This window comes from Mya arenaria, chromosome 12 (genome assembly GCF_026914265.1).
Source record: "Mya arenaria isolate MELC-2E11 chromosome 12, ASM2691426v1".
Lineage (NCBI taxonomy): Eukaryota > Metazoa > Mollusca > Bivalvia > Myida > Myidae > Mya > Mya arenaria.
Window position 1 is genome coordinate 43,472,331 of NC_069133.1, and position 25,523 is coordinate 43,497,853.

A 25,523-nucleotide genomic window follows, 5' to 3' on the forward strand; every position below is an offset into this window, starting at 1 on the left:
AAACAACAACACTTTACTTACAACGCAACGTGAGATATGTTGTATATTACTAGTGATGATTGCGATATCCGAATAAAGGGGTGTCCGAAACAGACCGAATTTCCAAACTCTGAAAATTTAGTTTTATGCCGAGAGCAGCTAAGACCCCTGTTGAAATTGTTCTCAAAACGAAATTCATGTACTTGATGTTATGTGTAATGCAACTGTCCAACAAACACACAATATCAGTATGTCATTAGATTAATATATATTGTACAGTTCTCTCTGGCCCAATGGTCAGAAACCTGTACATTGATGCTACAGTAATCATGCTGTCTTGTATTAAAATACATTTTCGTGATTTGTTAGTATTTGATCGTTCAATGTTCACCTCTGTCGAGGGATTTGCCATGATACGTATCATACACTTATATATACATATTACTTTCATGATTGAATGTGGTTTTACTGAATATATCTACATGTGTACATTTACAGGATGAAATTATTGTAATTTATAATCATCATATTAAACTGAGTTGTGTCTGTCGAAGAAATGTTGAATACATGTATATTTATGTTGAATTACATGAGAAACGTATGATAGTGATAGTGTGATTGTATGTTTTGTATGTTGCTTAATATGTAAGTTAGTATATGTGTTTTTGTAATACTTTTTGTGTGAAGGCCATGCTGGAAATAAGTAGTATGTCTGTAATGATTGTACACTTAGTATGTAACCTTCGTTATTATTATTATTATTATTATTATTATTATTATTATTATTATTATTATTATTATTATTATTATTATTTTATATTATTTTAGCTTTTTACATATTCTGTAAACGTTTAATATTGGAAACTAAAATGATTTTATTTAGACTGGAAGAGAACATCGTTTGAATGATTCAATTGTTTGACAGAAAACAACACAAAACAAGCAGACAAAGATAATTATCATAATCATAGTTTATTACTTTTCGTAATAATATATACACTCACTTCGGGACAATATAGTTAAAGCACAGAGAACAGTAACGTCCGTGGAATTTCACTGAACATAATGATAAATTTCTGAAGAAAACAAACGTTCAACAAAATAATCATCATATTGATAAAACAATTGTATTAAAAATGCATAATTTCATAATTTATGCAATGCCATTTTCAAATTTTAATTTTAATTTTACTATATTTCTTATACTGTAAAGGCTGTTTATTGCAATATATTAGAAAACTGAGGGAAAGTGGTAATGATATTAGCGTTTAGCTATTTTCTCATTCCTTACGGTGATATACAATGTATGTATAATATGCGTTTTTTTTCTCAATGTTTTTTCATCAAATAAATGATTTTTTAACTGATAGTATTAAAGAACAAATGAATCGTTCAATATTAATTATGGAATTATTCGAATGCTATTTAACTTTCCAAGTTTAGGCTTTCTTTATGGAGTATTTCGGAAAGTTACATCGCCACTGAAGAATAAACAATCCTTTACATCTTATTGTTATTATTTGTATTGCTGCTGTAGCCAAACATTAAAGAAAAACAAAGCTAAATAAAGTATTAATTAAGGTATTAATGCTAATTTTCTAAAAACTATTTTTTGCGTTATTTAAATAAACACTCCGTCAAATGCCATTTACATGTTAAAAGAATAATGACAATTTAAATTTCCTGAAAGATGCAAAACAATTGTGGTCCGTTCGATATAAAAAAAATTTTTTTTATAATATGACTTCTCTTTGACATTGAAAATTCTTTATACTGTAACACAAGCTAATAAATGCTTAACGCACGTAAAACATGTATTCCTTAAAAATGCGTATCAATATAATTATAACTTTTTGAAAGCAAGATTCTATTCTTTCCTTTCCAGCGCTTGGGCGCAAGAAATTTGTTTTTTCTAAAGACACAAAATAAATTCCATATTGACGTCATTAAAAGTTAATTCCAACAATGACGTCATCACTATGTATGTTGCTCCGCGTGAATATCATCTGTGTCATCTACCACAATTTCTCCAGGAGAGTCACATTCCTCCCCGCCTCCATTTTTGGGAGAGCAGAGGGACGCCTCGCCGGCCGCCGGAGAGTGTTCGTGCGGTTCCGGTGAGCGGCTCTCGCTCCGGTTCCCTTTTGGGGAGATTTGAGGCGGCCTGGCGTCCGTCACAGATGAACACTCAATGTCGGAGTCAATACTAAACTCCATATCGGAGGAGCCAGACTTTGTGGACAGCTCTTTGGTAGCTACTACGTCATTTTTTAGTTCCTCAAGATCACGTTTTAACTTTGCGCGTCGATTTTGAAACCATGTTATCACCTGTGCGTTCGATAGACCAAGATTTTGTGCGATCTCGTCACGGTCGGCGGGCGTCAAATATTTCTGGTACAGGAAGCGCTTCTCCAGCTCGTAAATTTGTTGGTTTGTGAATGCCGTCCGCGACTTCCGGCGCTTCTTAGGAGCTGAGTGCTTCCCAAACAGTGCCGCCTGCTCTCGTCTTTTGGCGTCTGAAACGAGACAAAAACTGCTTATAAAACATGTCCGCATGTATCATGTCGTCATCCGCCGTATAATTATCATAACTATGTATAAACTAGTAACAAAAGTGATAAATTTAAAAATGTCAAAAAAATCCAATTTATAATTGTGTTAAATGTCATGAACTAATTTGGTTTCATTTGTTATTTACTTGCATACAATTATTTCTTTCAACATTTAATTTATTCATGTTTTATTGATTATTTTTACCTTTTATTAACACATCTATTTGTTGTTATTTTTTTATCTATTTTTTTTTTACTTAATTATTCATTTATTATATGAATTAATTAATTTATTCGCTAAAATTATGTTGTATTTCAATTGTCTTTATATTTTTGTTAGTTTTATTAATTTATTGATTGGTTTCATTTTTCTGTCTCATCTATTGTGAAGTAAAACATGCATATATTTTTTTCGAAAAAATCGGCAATATTGATCAGGATTTAATATTCATGTGTATGGGGGTAGGGGATTGAGGATCTAAGTGTCAGTTTGGTGCCGGTAAGAAAAGACGACACTTGCAGAAATAAGCCTCAATCACATCATAGAAATGTCCGTGACTGCTCATCTTGCATTTTCTTTGAACACATAGACATCAAAGAAACAATAGTCAACCACAGTTATGGAATATGACCATATATTCGCAATGTGCTCGAATTATTCGTCGATTATCAATTGATGGATATACTCGATCAACTTACTTGACAACATGACGGCCAAAACTGTCAAACCGGTTTCACTACTGATAATCGATCAGCCAGATAACTTAATGATCTATCGCAATAAAATATGTATTAGGATGTGTTTGCACAACATTATACTAGCGAACATATATTACGGTTAATGTGATGGCGGGATTATTAATTAATAACCAATGCGCGGTTGTATTTCATTTAAGTGGTTACTCACCATAAATTGTAAACAAAGAAAGGCTAATGAAGATATCAATGGGAGAAGTTCAAAAACGAAATATGCCCTGTTGCTTAACTTTAATCAAGAAGAAGAAGAAGAAGAAGAAGAAGAAGAAGAAGAAGAAGAAGAAGAAGAAGAAGAACAACAACAACAACAACAAACAACAACAAAAAACAAACAACAACAACAACAGCAGCAGCAACAACAACAATAACAATAACAACATAAAACATATATTAAATGAATGAAAACTGTGCCAGGTAACACAAAAGCTGAAGTTTATGTGCTGCTAAATAGTCTTTGGAAAGTAGTCTTTTACTCGTAATCGTATATTCACGTGCTTTCAACATTGCTATTAGCCTCACATATCACGTGTAATGAAGCTGTAGGATTTCGACTGCTCAAGAAAATTAGTCCATTCATCAAAAAGCCAGGTAGCGAATACCACGTGTCAAATGTTCATTGCACGCATATTAGCAGGACAACGTGCTCAATCATCCCAACACGTGACAAAGAACCGCCAAATGCTAACAAGACCCCCTTCCTTAGATGTGTTTTTGAACGTCAGTTCTAGTTGTGTTCATCGGAATCAGACTGGCTGTTAATTGTCTGCATTTGTGTATTCCGTAACTTACAATAACTATGTAACGAGCATTGACGTTTTTGTCATGTTATGCGTTGCAAAAAAGGTCCTGTTCGTAATGCAGTAAACTAACTTTGTCAATGTTTGTTTATTTCAAGGGGAAAATCACAAATGCTCTCAATCTGCTGAAAGGTAGAATATCTTCAGAGAATCATCTGATATTTCACACTGTCGCCGTCGCCAGAGTTGACCATATGGTTGGTACGGCATACCATAAGCCGTTTGGTACGCCATTTTGTGTTTGAGAGACTAGGTACCCGTATTGTGTTTGAGAGCCCATGGGCCGTTTGGTACGCCGTATTCAGTTTGAGTGACCATGGGCCGTTTGGTACGCCGTATTCTGTTTGAGAGATCAGAGGCTGTTTGGTATGCCGTATTCTGTTTGAGAGACCATGGGCCATTTGGTATGCCGTATTCTGTTTGAGAGACCATGGGCCGTTTGGTACGCCGTATTCTGTTTGAGAGACCATGGGCCGTTTGGTACGCCGTATTCTGTTTGAGAGACCATGGGCCGTTTGGTACGCCGTATTCTGTTTGAGAGACCATGGGCCATTTGGTATGCCGTATTCTGTTTGAGAGACCATGGGCCGTTTGGTACGCCGTATTCTGTTTGAGAGACCATGGGCCATTTGGTATGCCGAATTCTGTTTGAGAGACCATGGGTCGTTTGGTACGCCGTATTCTGTTTGAGAGACCATGGGCCGTTTGGTACGTCGTATTCTGTTTGAGAGACCATGGGCCGTATGGTACGCAGTATTCTGCTTAAGCCACTTTATTTAGAGGTCACAAGCTCTTTGTTATGTTTTAATAAGTTATGTATTTTGTTTTTCATGTCGGAAAACAGCTCATTGAGCTAATGTGTCTTGTTAGCATATACCCGACTTTAAATAAAGATTATTATTGTTGTATATTGTATCTTGTATCTTTGATTTTGTACTTGATACTCCCTACAAATAGATAAACTGATAAGCCCTGTTGCCACTAACTTGATAGTTTAATATTCAATAAAAATGCAAGTATTGCTGGTTAACCTGATAAAAAAAAACACTTAGTAATCATCTTTGACACAAAAGAGAGACCATTCATTTTCCACCAAATTTGTTCAAAGCATGTCCTTAATATCAGAAACGACGCCTACCAGTCAGGTTATTTTTCCATAAAGGTGAATGATACAGAGCCCTCTGGGATCCCTTATTTTAGTCCAATGGTCGCCCAAATCTAACCGTATTACAACTTGCAGAGGAAGAAAAGAAATGATTTCGAGAAATTTAAGTGATTTTAACACTGTAAATTGACGCCGGCCGTCCACTGTATGGTAACAAACGGTGGAACACGCGTCAATGTTCCCATGGCCTTCAATTAGAATGACATTGCGGCTAACACCCATTCTCCTTCTTAATTAATAACAACCCGTAGAATGGCGTTTGATTCAGTTAGACACCGCAAAATGTCGAAGAAATTAAATAAAGTGAGAAGTCTCCTTGGTTCTAACAAGACTCGGTTCTTATGCCGCCCACTGTCACGTTTAGACATTGAAACCAGTGATTCATTTCACAAAATGTTTTGTACTGAAATTCGAATTTGGCTAAATCGGACTTTGTGCCTAGTAATTAAATTCCCGCCATCTGCCGGGGTCAGCGCTAATCGTGTCCCTCAGGGTAATAGATCAGTTACCCCCCTTGGTTTTAGTGCAGCCATTTGTTACTAATAATATATTTCTCGAATGAAAATAGCATTGTGCAACATCGTCGACCGAAAAGGTGACAAATTTCTACCAGTCAAGAGAATAAATTACCCATCATTCTATTAAAGTGGAATCTTTCAAGTTGATGAATGAGAACGAAAGTGGAATTGCAAATAATGGCATGGAAACTAACACGTCAATTTAAGGGTATATTATCCGCTGGCTTTAAATAATACGTAGTCGATCAAGTTTTAAGACTGACAAGTTATTCAAGTAATTGCAGAGGTCAGACAGTTGCGTTTAAAATGACTAATCAGGTAAGCCTTGTGTCCATCTACTTCTGCTGGGGAGGAGAAATTCATCATGTAATCTTATAACGACTAAAACGTGTAATCACGAAACAAACCTATGCTTAACCAAAAATAAATAAATAATAAGTTAAGTGTAAAATATCATACATAGACAACAAAAACATACACGTGAATCATCAAATCCTTTTTATGAATTCTCCAAAAAAATATCGCACAAACATCATATAATTGTATTTAAATTATTTTTTTTTTTCAGTAAAGCCATTGTCCTAATAAAAGGCAAATAAGGCTAAACGAACGAACAGGAGATCGCTGGATTAGACGCACTAGCGACCAAAATGCAGGCAAATTGCATCAATCCAAACAGAGGTCTTGTATAATAGGATCCCTGTTCCCAGACAACAGTCTTTTGCTGCCTTAATTTTTTCCTTCCAAGTGTCTTTTTATTTGAGAATTAATGTAAATACAGCGAAAAGATGAGAGCTAATTGAGGGAAAAAACGCGTCCATTATTTTTATATTAATGACGATTTATCGGCTCAACATTATAAATAGGCTAACACGTGTCGGTTCAACTATAGTCATAAACACATCTCTCATAATTGTTAATTATTTTCGTCGGATATAATTCATGCGATTCGTTCTCGCGAAAATACTGTTTGCGAGTTGATATTGCAGGATGATTTTCAGGGAGAAAAACTGTTCGCTGCGGGATAATAAATCCGTCGCCTTCTCAGCCCAAAACTGAGAACTATGGAACAAGAGATTCTAAGAAATGACTGAGTGCCTCCGTGTATGGACATGAAATATAGCGTCGGGCCTCCTTATACAAGACCTTCGGTTCTTTGAAGAATTAGAAAACCATAACTTGTGAGGTTGAAAATGTGTTTAATATTTGGTTCATATATAACAAATTAACATCCATTTAACAATAGTTTATATACATCCTGTCTATATGTGTATGTTTATAATCAATTACTTTTGTATGTATTTTGCTCATTATATGTCTTTTCCTATCAACATATCTTCATTATTGGAGGCAATAAAGTATTGAATTGAATTGAATGGAGGTTGAAAATGTGTATACTCTGGTTATTCATGAGTAACATGAAAAAACTACAACATATTTTATGCTGAATGAAACTGCTATGGCCGACTATTATACAAATGTTATTTTTTCATATAGAACAGAACAGAAATCATATACCTACGCTTTAAGAATGTAAGCTTAATGTTCAGCTATACACCATTTCCCCGCAGGTTTACTAAACGTGCATTTAGCGAAATACAATTTAAAAGACATATCAACTGTTCGTATTTTCCTCTTCAAAGCAAGAGAGGCACATTTCTATGAGTTTTTTTTGTCAGTTAATATATCCCCCAGATCACTTCAAAGCCCGCTAATTCGCAGAAACATCAATCACACTACATTTGTATTGTAAAGCAGCCCTAATTATTTACACTAAACTCTTTAGGGTGTGTTCAAATGATGTTCGACAGAAAATTAAATGTATTTTGGAAAGTTGACTCAAGATTTTATCGAATCATGAAATCGTTCCATTTTCTCAAATCTGTGAATTTAAATTTGTGTTATGCAGTATAATCATATTTGAAACATTCCATGTTTTCTTACATATTTTTTTATTTGATTCAATGCTCGTGTTTGATTTCATTTAACATGTACTGTTTAAACGAAATGTTTGCATTCAAGACTTGTGCTACAACTTTTAGGTCATCCCTCTTCATACTAAATACAGACGTAACTCGTTAAGTCGAAATCTGTTATAGCGATGTTCTGGTTATTTCGAAATAAGACGAATATGTTTGGTTCAGTTAGACATGTTTTGTATTTCGGTTATATCGAATGTTTGTTATCTCGAAATATTTCCCGAAGTCCTAAAGACTTCGACATAGCGAGTTTAGACTGTATATTAAATTTTTATTTCCACTCTAGAGTGATTTAAATGTTAACATTTTAAAACAATCATACACAATTTATACAACAATAAAAACTTATGAGAAATTCTATGTAAGCAATCAATTCAATATCATGTTATTATTGGTAAAGATGTATATGTTGAAAAACAATGAAATATGATTTAAATTGTTGTCGTACTTAATAAACAAGCTGTTTTAAGTTTGATCCTGTGATTAAAATATCTTTTTGCGTTATCGCAAGCAGAACAGTACAAAGAAAATATTTAAGAACTCGGTAATTTCAAGAAATCCACAGTTAATACTTAATATAAAGTACTTTGGAAACTTCATTATTAACCCAAAGAGCCATTACACGGTCCCTAATGCGTAATGCACAAATGATCATAAAGACTAATTACTTGTTATGATTTTATAACGAAAATGTGCATAACACTAGAATTTATTATTCTTTCGCAGCCGTTAACTCAACTCAAATGCCTTCACGTGCATTTTCATATATTTTATGGGTTCATCTCCCATAAACTAACGCTTTACTAAGACCCCAAAATAAAGGTTGTGCTAGTTCGAATGCATATACATTTGTAATCGCTTTACGCTCAACAAAGGTTTCTTGGAATCTAAAAAGTACTCATTACTGTAAAGGATTGTCTGATTTACAATTATTATTCCGTTCAGGCTTTGGCCATGGCTTATCATATTTAAGGCAATACGATGTGTGTTAAGTTATTTGGTAGTTACTATTAACACTCACAGAGTGTTGATAAAAGTTTTTGAAGAACAATGCAGATGTTTCTTTATTAATGCTCGCTTGAGATAATCTGTATCAGCAAATCAGCAGTTATTGATTTTAATCAGGTGAAGCGGTAGACTGTGGCTCACCTAGTTAGTGGGTAGTTTTTGCACAATAGTATTTAGACTACTAAAAAGTTAAGGCCAGGATATTTTTTGCATATATATTTACACATTAAACCATTTATTTTTGTTAGTTCATACTAATACCTTTAACCAATACTAAGAGTATGTGTTTACACGTACAAACGATATTACAAACAAATAAGTTTACATCACTTAAACAGGAATGTGACTTTATGCGCCTCACAATTCCATATATAGTATTGTAACCTTTCTTGCATTGAGGTGATGCCTTAAATTTGTCCATCTCAGCTATCTGCAATTGCATTTTTTTGTTTTGTTTAATTTTCTTACTTTTAAATGAACTGGAAGTTATTATATACTAATATATCTCCACTGATTTGAAATCCAGGATTGAAGGATCCTTTAAGTGTTTATTCACTTAATTTCATTTCCATGCAGTTTGCATTTGATGTTAAATCTCGGACTTCAACGTAAAACAACACGATATGTCGCGTTTAAACTTTAACTGATTATGGTTTTATCATTTCGTTTAACTGATAATGGTTTAGTGTTTTGTAAAGCTAGATTAATTAAGTAATAAACACGATTCTTAGTTTCTCTCAGCAACATATATGTCAATTTCAAAAGACACTATAAATGGAAATATCATGTTAAACTCATTTTATGATATCTTATTTGTTATTGTTTCTATAAAGTAACATAAAGCCCATTAGTTCTGTTTTACTATTTCCGTAGGTGGAATACATTTATTCTTCATTAAAGAATTGTCGTAAAATTAATTATACATTCAAGAAATAAATGCCACCGTATTAAGAAAATAATGAACATACCATTAGACAAATCACCCAATATAAAGGCAATAAATAACTAATTTGTATTAATAACATCTAATAACGACGTAATTACTGATACAGACATCTCCGCTAATTTGTAACTAGGCCATCAAAGGTGGACAAGTGGACGTAAAAGTGACCACTTGACACCTAGCCTTCGCTCAGGCCTCATAAATCAGCCGTGAACTGACCACCGACACACCACACTGACCAGTGGTCAGGTCACATTCCACTATTTGTCTCCCCCATCTCCTACAACTACTAATAGCTACAACAGCTGCGAAAAGAACGAGAACTGCTACTACTATTCCTGCTGCTTCCTCTATTGTTTATTATATAAAATAGTTCGCTGGTGTTGCACATACTCCTATTGATGCTGCTAAAGTAATTGATACATCATCAAGTCGCATGATTGCTGCTTCTGCTGCTGCTACTGCTACTACTGCTACTGCTACTGCTACTACTACTGCTACTGCTACTGCTACTGCTGCTGCTGCTGCTACTGCTACTGCTACTGCTACTGCTACTGCTACTACTACTACTACTACTACTACTACTACTACTACTACTACTACTACTACTACTACTGCTGCTGCTGCTGCTGCTGCTACTGCTACTGCTACTGCTACTGCTACTACTACTACTGCTTCTGCTACTACTACTACTGCTGCTACTGATGCTTCTGCTACTGCTGTTACTATTACAACTACTGCTGCTGCTACTGCAAGATACTTCTACCACTGGTACTAGTATTTTACTGCCACTACTTTTAGCATTTTTACAAATTCGTGGTCCAAATCCCTAAGGTCATTTGAATAATTTTGCTATGTCACTGATCTTCGAGATTGTCTGATCGATTGGTCATCTAATCTGTCAAATAAATTTTCTTCACCCCCTGTAATTATCTCACTGTTAAGATCTCTCTTGTCAAGACTTTCAAGATGAAGAGCATTTCACTTTTGCCACCAGCGACCCCAAAAACTGAGCTCTATTTCGAAAATTTCACTTCAGAGCCGTTGTAACAGTGTTAAAATCAATTATGTTGCTAATATCCGACAGACTCGTTAAATGATCCGATATTCGATGGCGGTCTTCATGAAACGTTTACTATATTCATGATGTATAAATTGACAATGGTAATGATTTTAACAGTATGGTTATAGTTTGTAAGTGTACATTTCAATACAGATAGGTTTAATGAGTGAACGATTTCTGTTCGTCATTTAAAAATAAATATGACTTGAAATCAACGCAAATTCTATTAATTTCATTCTACGAAAATTGTGGCGCCTGATTTCGCTAAAGAACTACTAAATGTCACAAAACGCCTGGAAAATATCTAAAGTATTTCTACAAAGTCTTGTTACTGGAATCAACTAGGCACTTCTAGCTCTTTTAAAGACATTAAAACGAAAGATAAACAGCTTCATCTCCAGTTATCGCTGTACATCTCCGTGTATTCGGCTATTAGCAAAAAAGACCCGGCGCAAACATATCCCCTTGACGTACGCCTAGAAAAATAGCAGTGACGCAGCGGGAAGCATATCTCGCCTTGACGTACACCTAAAAAATCGCGGTGACGCAGCGGGATAGCTAGACGTTAGCGAGGCGTTAACGATCACAGCACCGCTTATCTCAGCCACAGAGGCTTATCGGGTTTACCTGAGGAGCTCTTTTCAAAGACATGAATTTACGGGAAACTGCTAATGGGTTTTTGAACACCGTAAGTATGTCTCATGGGACTGATATATACGTATGACATGCCGTCCAAAGGTTTTTTATGCAAGCTGTAGCCCCTTTCTAATGGAAGTATGATTGTTTTGCTATATTTCGACACTAATGAATAGCATAAGATTTTATTAACTACGCTATACATAGTAAGAACAGTTACATATTTATTGCTTGTTTTTTTTTTCAAGAAAGGCTTTGTTTGTAACCTATATTTAATTAAGTAGATGTATGGGTGGATGTGTATTTGGGGTTGGTGGTTGGATCATTGAACGAAGGATCGAACGAACGAACGAACGAACAGACGAACGAACGGACGGACGAACAAAAAATTAAAGAAGACAAATGAACAATAAATAAATAAATAAATAAATAAATTAATAAATTAATAAATTAATAAATAAATAAATAAATAAATAAATAAATAAATAAATAAATAAATAAATAAATAAATAAATAAATAAATAAATAAATAAATAAATAAATAAATAAATAAATAAATAAATAAATAAATAAATAAATAAATAAATAAATAAAATAAAAAATCAATTAATCAATCAATCAACACAAACAATAAATAAAATCAAACAATAAATAAAAACAAACAATAAATAAAAACAAACAATAAATAAAAACAAACAAACAAACTAATATATAATAAATAAATAAATATATAATAAATTAACGAACAAATATATATTTAAATGAATATTTTGGTCTGAATGTTTTCATCCTAAAGGATTTTCCTAGGTTTGTTGATTTTTTCGTCAACACTGCTGAGTTGTTCATTTCATTTTGAGACTCATGTACGAACATGAAATTGGACTAGTACTTTTGATGTCTGACAATTTGGATAAACGCTTAACTGCATTTCCCATACATGTATCTGGAAATACAGTTAGAGATAGATGAGAATATGAACATAAGTCTCTTGTTTAACTTTGAAGTTGATAATAGGTAAAAATTGATACCCTCCGAAGCTGATTAGCGCTTCCCGCATCTTGTGCGCAAAGTCAAGCACGATAATTAGTTAAGCAAATCTTGCCTTTTTTATTTTTAGGGGAAAACGTTTTTTATGAAGAAAAAAAGATCCAATTATTAATTGACAGAGTGTTGGGAATATTACACTAGAGTAATTTGGCTGTTTTAATTTGGCGGCACGTTAAAGTGATAATTGGAATATAATAAAAAATATGGCAATCTCAGTAAATATCATTTGTATTTTAAAGTTATATAATAAAACAAAAATTAAACAACTTCACGTTACATAGCTGTCAGATTTTATTGCTTGAAGTTTATTACGAATATATCTTGGTTTTGCTTTTTAAGTGCTATGCAATTTTATCATTAATACTTAAACGTCACCATGGTAATCCGCCACTTAAGTTCTGCTTTTTTAGACCACACTTTGCACGAATCACACATTTCGCAAGTTTGTTCGATCCCACTTTTGTGAAATATGTGAATCGCACTTTTCACCACATTTGTGAAATATGCCATTCAGACTCACTATGTACCACTACATTTGTGAACCATCTCATAGTTGTGAAAAGTGAGAAAACTTGTTTTCATTTGTGAAAAATATTATATGTGAACTACATGTCTGTGGTAAAACAATGTCAAAGTATATTGCTAATCGATGAACGACATATCCTTTGGGCATAAGAAATATGTCATTTGAATATTTTAAGATGTATATAAAAACACAACTAAACACGTTTCTTTTATCACAGACTTCTAGAACAGATATATGAAAATTTCAAATACAAATTTAGTTATATGCACATATGTATCTTACATGTACTTTCATTGAAAAAACGATCAATTGTACATGCCCAAGTAAAGAATAATTATTGTATTCTGTTGTGTTCTGATCAGATTGTATATTTAGCTTTAACTACTACACCACTTGCCTTTTTATATATAAATCGTTTGAAAAATAAGGAGTATCTTATGACAAAAGGGTCATTGTATTGTTATTCATAGTGCGTATGATATCCTAACATCTTTGCTATATTATTGGTATACATATCATATATTAGCATATCAAGTAGTTCTGATTCGCTAGGTGTAAGATAAATATGTGATGTATAGAATATAAAATTACAAAGGCTGATTAACATACATGTATTCTTTATTATTTTGTTATCATGGATGATTACAGATCAGCATTCAAAATTCTGAAAAAGGTAGTTCTATTATGACGGATTCAAGCCTCCCAAATGGGTTAAGGGGCCCAATAATCCTATTAGCTAAACAATAGGGATTCAGGACCCCCCAAAAAGGGTTTAAGGGGTCTAGACCCTCATGAAATCGTTTTCAATGCTGTTTATACTCATTCCAATGTACTTCTAACTGCGCAACGCAAATACACAGCAAAACACAAACTAAACTCATTAATGAAAGTCTGGTATTGAAAACTTTCAATCTGATTTCAGATTTAATCATAAATCGTATCATCCCTTTGTTATAAATCACTGAAAGAAGAATTTTGGTTTGCTTTTTGTATAATTTCCCACACATTATGTTTTTTTATGAAAATATGTTCACCAGAAATGTAAGTTACTATCTATACATGGGGTAGTATTCAATATACAACTTAAGTTAATCTTAGGGTCATAAATCATTGACTTCATTCACTCTATTGGCCAGTTTTTAATTACAAGTAATCCGATTAGCTACATCGTTCTTAGATCCAATGAAGAGCAATATTGAATACCAACCTAGATCTTCAAGATGATAAACTAAACACATTTTTTTTCTTATTTCAGAAGCAAATATAATGCTGATTTACCAAGTTATTAGTGCGAACAAATTTCATTTAGATGTCTTTAATGTTTATCTCACGACTGTTTCTATTAATAATTACCATCGTAAAGATCGGTATTAAAACAGTAGCATTCGGAGACCCCCGGCTCTATAACAAGCCAGTGAGTAAATTACTACAATTTCAGGAAGAATTCCCAGAACTGGGGGAGACGAGAGTACCAAGTAAATGCTAGGAAGATCGGTCGTCCAAAATGAACGTGCTAAGAATCCCATGAGTATCCCGGGGTGAATCCATTTACTCGGATTTTCAAGTAATTTACGAAAACCACCAAGTAGGCTGCGCTTATCAGACGATCGAAAACAAGCTGAAATGCCCGACCCGACAGTGGTTTGTGTTAAATGTTCTTGTTTTGACTGGGATTGGTTTTCAAGATCACACCACGACTAAATAGTTACACTCTTGTTGAAATGTCATTCGGAACACATCGGCCATTTTCCATCTAAAAAAAACAATTTCGGATGTATGCCGATACATTGGTAGAAGTAGTTCGTAAATCGTTACCTAACAGTATTAATTACTTGTAGGTTTTAACGTGTTTTTTGTATTACTAAAGTTAAATTGATTGCCAGTGAAAAGTATTATTGCATAATTAATTAAGATTCCCTGGAGTAAAGCCATTAAGTTAAACAGCTAAATTGAAATTACAATACGATCTACTTGCAACATAGGCTGTCACCGTCTGAAAACTATTCAGGAGGAGAACAAATATAATTATTAAGAAATTTTAATTTGAAGTTCACATAAGCTTTCTTAAAAGAGTATACTTATTATAAGATAACCTAGTGTCTTTATAAAATGCATTAATTTGAGTCTGTATATTTTAGTATATATGAAATTATATATGTGCGACTTCCTTACGTATCAGTAATAGTATACACACTCATCATTTGGAAAATAATACACCTATAAATAAGTGAAAAAAAATCATATTGCAAACGGTATTTTGCGACGAATCATAGAAATACAAAGAACACAACAAAGTATTGTTTTAGAAATTAAAAAAGCATTTGCAAAATATTAACAAAATCTGGGGACTAAGTATATTATTGGCCCCAAAAAACCAATCCCGCGTTTTCAATACCAATTATTATCATAGATGATGAATTAAATTATATAAAAAAATAATATCAGATTATAAATCGTTTAAGAATCTAAAGGAGAAACTATTTCTTCGAAAAGTGTAACGTAAAAACAACAACACAAGATCATATTATAAAACATTTTAAAATCTGAATGAGGAACTATCCCTCGAAAAGTGTGACGTAAAAACACAAGATCATATTATAAAACATTTTAAAATCTGAACGAGAACTATCCCCTCTAAAAGTGTAACGTATAAAAACACAAAATCAATTCAAATTATAAAAAAAACAATATCAGATTATATAACACTTTAAAATCTGAATAGGGAAAGTATTATCCCCTCGAAAAGTGTAACCTGGACAGAGTACAAAGTAATTAGCACAGAGATCTAGTGGTTTGTGGTTTGGATCGTCTCGGTGAGGATAACTTACCAAGCCTGAAGGCATATAAGCAGAACAAAACTATGATACGCGGAAAATGCCTTTACCATGCTAATCTGCGAGTCAGCGGGCTTTGAAAAGCCATTTTCTGCTGCCAAATTAACCACGCCGCGGTTGGTGTGAATTTTAAGAATGTTCTTCCCGCACTGGCTTCGACTATATTGTGTCTGAGTTAACTAAATATCATTTACTTCGGAGGTTTCAGCTTTGCCGAAGATTGATGTGTGTTTGGTCAAAAAGGATGCGCAATGGAATATTTATTTTGTCCGTCTAGGTTAGAAAGAGCAATGGGGTCTTCGGCCACGGTATGTGTTTGTGCTTTGATGGCCTGAGAGATATTGGATCTTCGTAAACACTACTTGCTTTAATATGAAACGTTTGAGTCGACTAAAATACGTGATATACGAGTCCAGTCTCCGATAAACGAGTCCTGTTTTTTTATACACGAGTCCAGTCTTCTTTACATGAGTCCAGTCTTCAATATACGAGTCCAGTGTTCTTGAGTCCAGTCTTCTTTATTTGTGTCCAGTCTTCTAAACTTGAGTCCTGCCTTCTATATAGTCGAATCCAAGATATACGAGTCCTGTTTTTTATACATGAGTCCAGTCTTCTATATATAAGTCGAATCCTAGGTATACGAGTCATGTTTTCTATATATAAGTCGAATCCTAGATATACGATTCATGTTTTCTATATATAAGTCGAATCCTAGGTATACGAGTCATGTTTTCTATATATAAGTCGAATCCTAGGTATACGAGTCATGTTTTCTATATATAAGTCGAATCCTAGATATACGATTCATGTTTTCTATATATAAGTCGAATCCTAGGTATACGAGTCATGTTTTCTATATATAAGTCCAATCCTAGATATACGAGTCATGTTTTCTATATATAAGTCCAATCCTAGATATACAAGTCCTGTCTTTTATACACGAATCCAGTCTTCTATACATGAGTCCAGTATTCTATATATAAGTCCAATCCTAGATATACGAGTCCAGTCTTCTATACATGAGTCCAGTATTCTATATATAAGTCCAATCCTAGATATACAAGTCCTGTCTTTTATACATGAATCCAGTCTTCTATACATGAGTCCAGTATTCTATATATAAGTCCAATCCTAGATATACGAGTCCAGTCTTCTATACATGAGTCCAGTCTTCTATATATGAGTCGAATCCTAGATATACGAGTCCAGTCTTCGATTTACGAGTCCAGTCTTCTATACATGAGTCCAGTATTCTATATATAAGTCCAATCCTAGATATACGAGTCCAGTCTTCTATACATGAGTCCAGTCTTCTATATATATTAGTCGAATCCTAGATATACGAGTCCAGTCTTCGATTTACGAGTCCAGTCTTCTATACATGAGTCCAGTATTCTATATATAAGTCCAATCCTAGATATACGAGTCCAGTCTTCTATACATGAGTCCAGTCTTCTATATATGAGTCGAATCCTAGATATACGAGTCCAGTCTTCGATGCATGAGTCCAGTCTTCTATATATAAGTCCAATCCTAGATATACGAGTCCTATCTTCGATTTACGAGTCCAGTCTTCTATACATGAGTCCAGTCTTCTAAATATATATCCAGTCTTTGATAATGAGTCCAGTATTTTATATATGAACCCAGTATTCAATACATGAACACAGCAGTCTATATTTGAACCGATTATTCTATGGATGAACTAAATTGTATCGATATGAGTCCAGTCATCTATATAGGAGTCCAGTCATCGATATGTGAGTCCGGTATTCTATACATGAACCCAGTAGTCTATATATGATTCCGGTCTTCTATATTTTACGCATAACAACCACATATAAGAACAGCAATGGTGTGAGCCCATAGATTGCCACCACAAATAAACTGCATACCAGAAATACTAACAGAAACCCTTATCGGTTATCTGCCCCTGATAAGAACTACACTGGCGAGTTATGTCCCATTGTTGAGAGACCTTTATTTTAAACCAACTCAAGGAAACATACGCCGATAACAATAACGACACATGTAACTACAAATGAATTACTAGGAACGGCTGTATAATTACATTTGTGAAGACATTGCACAATCAATTGCATTGATCAGATTAGTCAGAAAGCTCAGCGGATCAAATTAGATTATGACTACAAACGCTACAGCGGTGACGGGAAATATCAGGCACATAAGACTCGATACCCACAGAATCGTTTGTCCATAGGTGCATGGCCAATGGTGTACTTAGCTCATGTTTAATTTAGTATTATATCCACATATTGTATCTAAGAAAGACATATAAAATACGAGCGTTCGATGAAGCGAGTAAATCAAAAGGACAAACGACAGAAAACTAAAGTTCATTTTTGCTAAATAGCATACAATTAGTTCAATTTATACAATTTCCAATGCCTGATTAGGCCATTCGCCGATGGGTATGCGAAATAATCATCAAATTTGTTAACGTGTTGAAAGATAGTCCTCAGGGCTAGTCCATTTAACTTTGATAAAAAAATGTTATCTTGTCGAAATGATTGTGAAATGTGGAATGTCGGCCACATGTAGATGTCAAATCAGTCAATGGTGTATTGGTCATGTCAACATAACAGATTTATCTTGTTACTAAGTGTGATGATCAGTTCATCAATACTAATGATACGTCCCATACCAATACTGAGAAAACCATAATAAGTTAAAACCCCATTCTTGTACACCTGGCCCCAATTTCTCAAAAGGCCTTAAAGGCCTAGTTTAAGGAATATTTGGCATGATACAAATACACTTTTGTTTGTTTGTTTGTTTTTTTGTTGTTGTTTTTTGTTGTTGTTTTTTTTTTTTTTTTTGGGGGGGGGGGCACTTATAGAAGGATTAAACTAGGCCTTTATATAAGTCCCTAATAACAGGATTAAGCTAAGCTCACTATGTTTGCTTTTCACTTGTTAAGCTTAAGAAGTTTCGAGAAATTGGGGCCAGAGCGATGATTCTACGAGTACATCAATTAGATTTTATCATTATCAAATGTCTTCAAAAAATACAACAATATAATACAATTATGTGTCTTATTATATTTGCAATTCTATACTAAGACGCTCTGTCAGCATTGATGCAGCTGCTTCATATTCAGATATTGCAATCAATTATATAATTATTATGTTTTGTATAGTATGTAGTATGAAATGGTTTTTGTTTTTGTTTTTGTATGTGCTGCCTTTTCAATTAGTGTACATCTCATTCTATGTGTATTGTCCTTTCCGATAACTCGATTATCTTTCCCTGAATACTCTTCAAGTGGGCATGCGCAGAAAGCGGAAATTTACTTCCGGGGACTACACAAACCAGGAAGTAAACAGCAACAAGTGAAAATGGAAAGTAAAGATTCAAAACTAGTAAAGAAAACGGACAGGAAAACGCCTAAGTACTGTTAGACTGTAAGACCTTAAATGGTGTCAACTCATTGTTATTCATACACGCTCCAGTGATCTCATTGTCTACGTCGGCCATCTTGCAAAATGTATTCCCCGGAAGTAGGAAATGGAGTAGCCTCCCTTAGAAATCAGGGGAAGTAACCGAGTTATCGGAAAGGACAATTGTTCATGACTAAAGGCCTATGTATAGTTCTTGTTTTTGTTTGTTTTCTGTTTGTATTTGTCACCTTTTCAATTCATCGCATTATATGTGTAGTGTTCATGGCCAAAGGATTATGTATTGCCGATATTGACAATAAAACTTGTAACTTGAATCAAACACTGATGAATGAGAATGTAAGAAGAATACTAAAGATTAAATATTTACAATGATGATGAAATGATACGTTATTTTGCATTTTTCTATTCTGCAAACACTATTTATTGCAACATATTAGAAAAGAAGAGGTAATAATTTTATTTTTCAGCGATTTCCTCAATTCTTATGACGATATATTTGTAACATGTCTTTCAATGCATTTTTCATGAAATAAGTGATTAAACTAACACCAGATTGTGGGAAAAAATAATGTTTTTAATTGTTTGCACATGTGCATGTATACTAGTATTGTAATTAGATTGTTCCGGCATATACATGCATATGATAATTGAAAAAGTATTTGTCATATTAGCGCATTGTACTATAGTGGTACTATTTCAGGTCATCCATTATCTGTTAATTATAATATGTCTTTGATGTCACTCGCTATATTGTATGATTGTTATGTTAATAAGTTAGTAAATGATTTTTATAAATAACACAAAGAACGGTATAAATTACGTGTAATAAAACCTGTTCTGTTCTGCATTATGGAAGATCACGTTTTCTGAATCACTGTCTTGTGTTATATAAGTCTCAATATGATAAGAAATTATGTTAATAAACTGGTAAATAAACATATTTCTAATTTAACTATTTCTTTGTAAATAAACTAGATCGAAGGGAAGAATGAATGAATAATTGAATTATAGAACATTTAAATAAATAAGTAAAAAAATAAAATAAATAATAATAATAATAAATAAATAAATAAATAAATAAATAAATAAATAAATAAATAAATAAATAAATAAATAAATAAATAAAAAAATAAATAAATAAATAAATAAATAAATAAATAAATATTAATGTAATTCACAAGCTGAAGCACATATTGACTGTTCACAAATCTGAAATTCGTGATAACATACATTTTTTGGTCTCACCAAATTGTGAAGTTTGCGAAATTTGTGTTCAAACATCAGCTTACTTTCCCTAGATTTTATTGCACAAACACGAAGCAAAACGCCATTTTGCCTAATTTGTTTCATCGCCACTTCTTCCATACATTTTAATGGTCTCTGGGGCTTCGTAAACAAGAAAAGGTGGCTAACATATTTTAAACCATCAATAGCATTTGGCATTTAAAACGATACGTTACGCCATAAATACCCGTCCGCTCTCTTTCAATGATTTACGGTGAAGCAAAATTTAATTTTGCGTGGAAAGTAAAAATTACCATTAAACGGATCAACTCCGTTTTGAAAGCTATCTAGATTATATGCTAAACAAATTTACGACATTTGGCAACCTTTTTTGTCAATTTATTTTGTAATACTTTTGTGTTTATGCATATATAAAATACCACCAGGTTTGAACATAATACATTTATAACAAATTAGATTATGAATTACTGCACATTAGTGCTATGGTATTTATACACTGTAAGTTATTGAACCAGATGTTTTGCAAAATAAGAATGAATGAATACTGTCGTTAATGCATCTTGTTTCATATGTTATCATTTAACAAATAGTTTGTTTACATAATATCTATTTGTGTATGTTTATACATCAACTCTTTCTGTATGTGTTTTCCTAATTATCCATTCATTTTCCTATTTACAAATCTAAATTATTAGAGGTAATAAAGTGTTGAATTGAATTGAATTGAATTGAAGTGAAGTGAATTGTTGTATATAGAATACACTTACCTTGTTCGTTTTATTAAATTAATTATAAAGTAATGCAATAGGTCATTTAATTGACATTTAATTAGGGGAGTTTGTCATATTTTGTAAAATCTTCTAGTATGAATTAATCATGTTTCTGTATGCGTATTTTCATTAGTATATACATGGATAAAAAGTATATTTATTACAAGTCATCCCTTATATGCTGCATGTTTGAACGCGTGGCGCAGACGGCCGCCAGCGCCACCTTCCTCCAACATTCGTCCGCCTTGGACGCGCTCTTATTAAGATGGCAAACTATACCCTCTGGTAAATTATTTCTAGTTTGTTAATAAATGCAAATGTCTATACTTAAACGTGTCAAGTATATGCAGACACTCTAGCTTTCGTTAGTATTCATATTTTTATGAACGAATCACTTTTTAATGCAATATGCATACATGAAAACAAGAGCTTGTGTCGCCTCTTTAATTAAATTGCATTCAATTGAATTGGATTGCGTAATAAGACAGTTGAAATATTTAATGTATCACTCTCGAGTCTGTGTTCTTGGTAGGAACCAGAATTCGTGTCCCTAGTTAGGGGCCATGAGAAAGTACCAGCGTCTTTGGTGAGAGGCAGACACCTATACCACTAGACCATTTCTTATTCTTACAGTCAGCGATATGTTGTTTGGTTGGCCACATCTATGACCATAGAAGGCGGCAGTATCATGGGAAAGTATTTCTGCATTTAATTTTATAATATATACATATATTTGTTTCCAATCTGAACAATACTTCCACCAACAGATTTCTTTCGTCCATTTGTGATAATCCATTTAATGCAATTTTTGTTATTACTCACACTTATACACACCATTCACTCGCATTTTTGTGGCTAGCTCTTTTCGCAATGTACGCATAATTTTAAGAAGATTTAGTGTTTGGTTAAATAATTCAAAACTATTGTAGATAAACGATTTTGTTATTTGCTCTTTTTATTTTAATATTTATTTTATTAAGAAAAAAATATTATTATACAAATTGGCATAATTTCTTCCTAAATTACTTACGTTCTTACCTAGTTATTATTTTTCATCTTTATTTGTTTATTTTTGCTATATGTATGCATATTTGTTTTGATACATTTATTATTTACTATTTATATTTATTTATTCTACCATACATCAATCATTCATTAATTTATTCATTATTTATAAAAAAAAAAATAAAAAAAAATCGACATTATTTATTTTTATTCATTATTATTTTTTTAAAGACTATATTTATTTATTTATTTTATAATCTCGTCTTCAGTTTTGGCTAACATTTACCTAGTAATATTTCTATTTTTGTTCGTGATAATGTCTTAGCACAGAAATTAATTCTGTAGCAGATACAGTCCATTTATATTTATATTTCTATTATTTCTTTTTTTATTTGTTTCGTATTAAATAAAAACAATCATTTTAAGACAGGGAACTCATTTCTTCAATAGCTGTACCAGGCTCGATTCTGGTTCTTAAAAGTTTGACCAAGTGCTGCAAAAGACCGCAAGAAGTGTTGGAAAATATTGCATTTACCAACATACTAGTACCATTCCCCCCCCCCCCCCAATTTTTCTTAATTCTCAAAAATAAAAATAAAACAATTTAACATAGTGTTTGTCGTGTACGATGCTTACCTGCAGCCTCCGAGGTCTCGAGGCCTTGAAAAGTCTTGTTTGCCATCTCCATAAGAGCGTCCAAGGGCGAGACATCTTTGAGGGAGGCGGTCCGCTGCTTCGGCGGCCCTGCGTCCTCGTCGTCTACTGTGATTTCTTCGTCGTCCGCATCTGAAGATGCCTCCGAGGTGCGGCCGGGTGATGGGGAGGCGTCCCACGGCCTCACGATCCGCAGGTGGGCTGGCGGTGGAGGTGGTGGTGGAGCCACCCTGTGAACTATATCACGATTGTTATTGTTTGTATGTTTTGAACTACCATTGTGTTTTTGGGCATGCGGGTAACGTATCAAGTTTTGCTGGTGCCTGTGTTGAGATTGTAACTTATAAAGTCTGTTATGTTCTGTATCCGCTGATTTCGGTGGTGATTCCACGCCGCGAGGATTTCTGCTGGAAGGACGATGCGGCCGCCTTTGAGGGGACACATCCGGGCTGCAGGCGCTCGAATTGAGAATATCGTTTATTCTAAAAGATGTGTATGGTTTGTTTGGATTGCGTGGAGGCTGCGCTGGGACCATGGCCAGCCGCTGGATGGACTCGTACTTATCGCTGACGAAGCGCTCGGCCGCCTCCCGCTGGGAGTTGGAGGTCATCAACCGGAAGTCCCAGGGTGGCGGCAGGATCCGCAGCATCGGAAGAGTCATGGGGTGCCGTATATCCAGGTTTGGGGATCACACTTCCCATTCACTAAGCAACAAAATCCGTTTTCAAAAAGAAATATCCAGCCAATATGTGCTCGATTAACGGGTATTCATGTGACGCAAAAATGCGATTTTTATTTAAACAACAACAAATAATTCCCTTATTAAAACAATTGTGTAAATATTACACATACAATTCTTGGCGCGATCACCGATCCGCAGTTCACTCATATATAAGTTTTATGAGTATACATAGGTATTGGTGATAATTAGCGATGTCAATAAGAAACGTTCGATTGCGTCTGTCGATCACCTAATGTGTGACTGATTGATGAACGGACAGGCGAGGCGAGAGTCAAATCGTGCCCTTGGCGGTTTCAGCCTTGGATTTTATGTACACAATGAACACTGTGGCAAAACACCTTTCAGTATCAAAACGTCAACCATGCATCCATTTTCTTGCAAAATAGATTATCTTCATTAAACACTAGCGTTTTTGTCAATTTCGTCCGTTTTTATTCCGTTGGCAACTGACGGAGCGCACTAATGAAAATTATATTTCCAAAAATCACTTTGCGCTAATAAATGTCAGTTTCAGTTATTGCCACACTGGCTTGATATCAGACAAATTGGTGATCACATTTGTTAAAAAGTTGCCGTAGAATTCCTAAACTTTCCGAAGAAACGAGAAATTAATCTACAAAACAGTTATTGAACAGAATTCCGGCGTACTGGTAACTATCCTGAACGAAATTCTAAACTTTCACTAAGAAACCAGCGATCTTGTTATACATTGCCTAAAAGAAAAGATGTCAAATATAAACTAGCATTAGATGTACGATTGCTAATTATTTCTTTAGACTTTGACCTTATGGCGCGGTTCCGAACCAGTGAGGCGTGGTCTCAGACTTCGGCAGCCAATCAGCGAGCGAGTTGAATTCACCGCTGCGCTAAGCGGAGAAATAGGCGTTACTGCGCATCGAGTCTAATTAGAAGCCTTCATTCCCGGTAGCGGGTAATAAAATCTTGGAAAATGTGTCGGACATTAGCGAAACCATGAGCATCATTTGAAAATGGGTAAATTAATTAGGGGAGCTGTAAAGAGATAGTATTAATACGTCACTTATACTCAGAACAATTAACCATGTAAACGTGTTTTCGGAAAATTAGCACCAAATGTTTTGTTTATTGATTGCATTTGTTTGTTTTGCCAAGAAAAAAAAAGAAGATTTATGAAGAGAAAAGAAGTGCGTTTATGTTTTCTTTCTATGTATAGATAAAAAATACAAATATGAGAAATGCGTTATTTTGAATTTTAGATATAACACTACTTATTAACAATGCAAAAATAATATTTATCGAAAAATAATTAAGCAATATATTAAAAATATTATATCTTCTCATAACTCATGTTATTTATTCAAGGTGAAATTAATACATTTTACTTGTCAGTAATAATTATATAAATATGCGTTTTGCTCAGGGTCTACATATTTTTGTAAAAAAAGGTTTGCGAAAATGTACCAGGGTACAGAACAGAATGCGAGAAAGATATTAAAATGTCATGAAAAAAATCTGTCTTTACTATGGTCATTGTCATTATAGAGAAATAAAAATGCCCTTTGAGTAATCAAATTTTTATTACCTCGTAAATTTCAATGTTTTATATCATCGGATAACTATCAGCAAAGAAATCTAAATTATTGTCACATTTTTTCGCTGTTTTCAATAGGCGAATAATTCATTTACATTAAAAGTAATTATCATCAGAATAGGAGAATTTTATACGAGGTTATTCCGGCAATATGTTACATTTTCCCGTGCCTCCGGGATATTCGTGTGCAGGAGTCTCAGAAATTCGTTGAATTTAGCATTTTTCTTTTGTTTCTTAGATACACTTGTGTAACTAGGCAACATATTTTTGTCATAATTTTTCCGGAGGATCAGTGGGGGAAATAAGGTTGAA

The 25,523-nt window shown here is 33.7% G+C and overlaps 1 protein-coding gene across 1 annotated transcript; it reads right to left on the reverse strand.

The window, feature by feature from the left end:
* Window positions 1–964: 964 nt before the first annotated feature.
* Window positions 965–24,374, reverse strand: LOC128211847 (transcription factor LBX2-like). Its single transcript, XM_052916940.1, has 2 exons — window positions 22,882–24,374; window positions 965–2,495 (listed from the first exon to the last, which is right to left on the reverse strand). The coding sequence occupies exons 1-2, from the start codon at window positions 23,558–23,560 to the stop codon at window positions 1,957–1,959; spliced, it is 1,218 nt and encodes a 405-aa protein (XP_052772900.1). The 5' UTR covers window positions 23,561–24,374; the 3' UTR covers window positions 965–1,956.
* Between the last annotated feature and the right edge of the window lie 1,149 nt (window positions 24,375–25,523).

What these genes read in the sequence shown, in the direction of transcription:
- LOC128211847 (XM_052916940.1), bottom strand. Translation starts at nt 23,560, where the DNA reads ATGACTCTTCCGATGCTGCGGATCCTGCCGCCACCCTGGGACTTCCGG. An exon ending in CGAGACCTCGGAGGCTGCAG is followed by an intron (nt 2,496 to 22,881) that starts GTAAGCATCGTA and finishes GTCTCGTTTCAG; the next exon opens with ACGCCAAAAGACGAGAGCAG.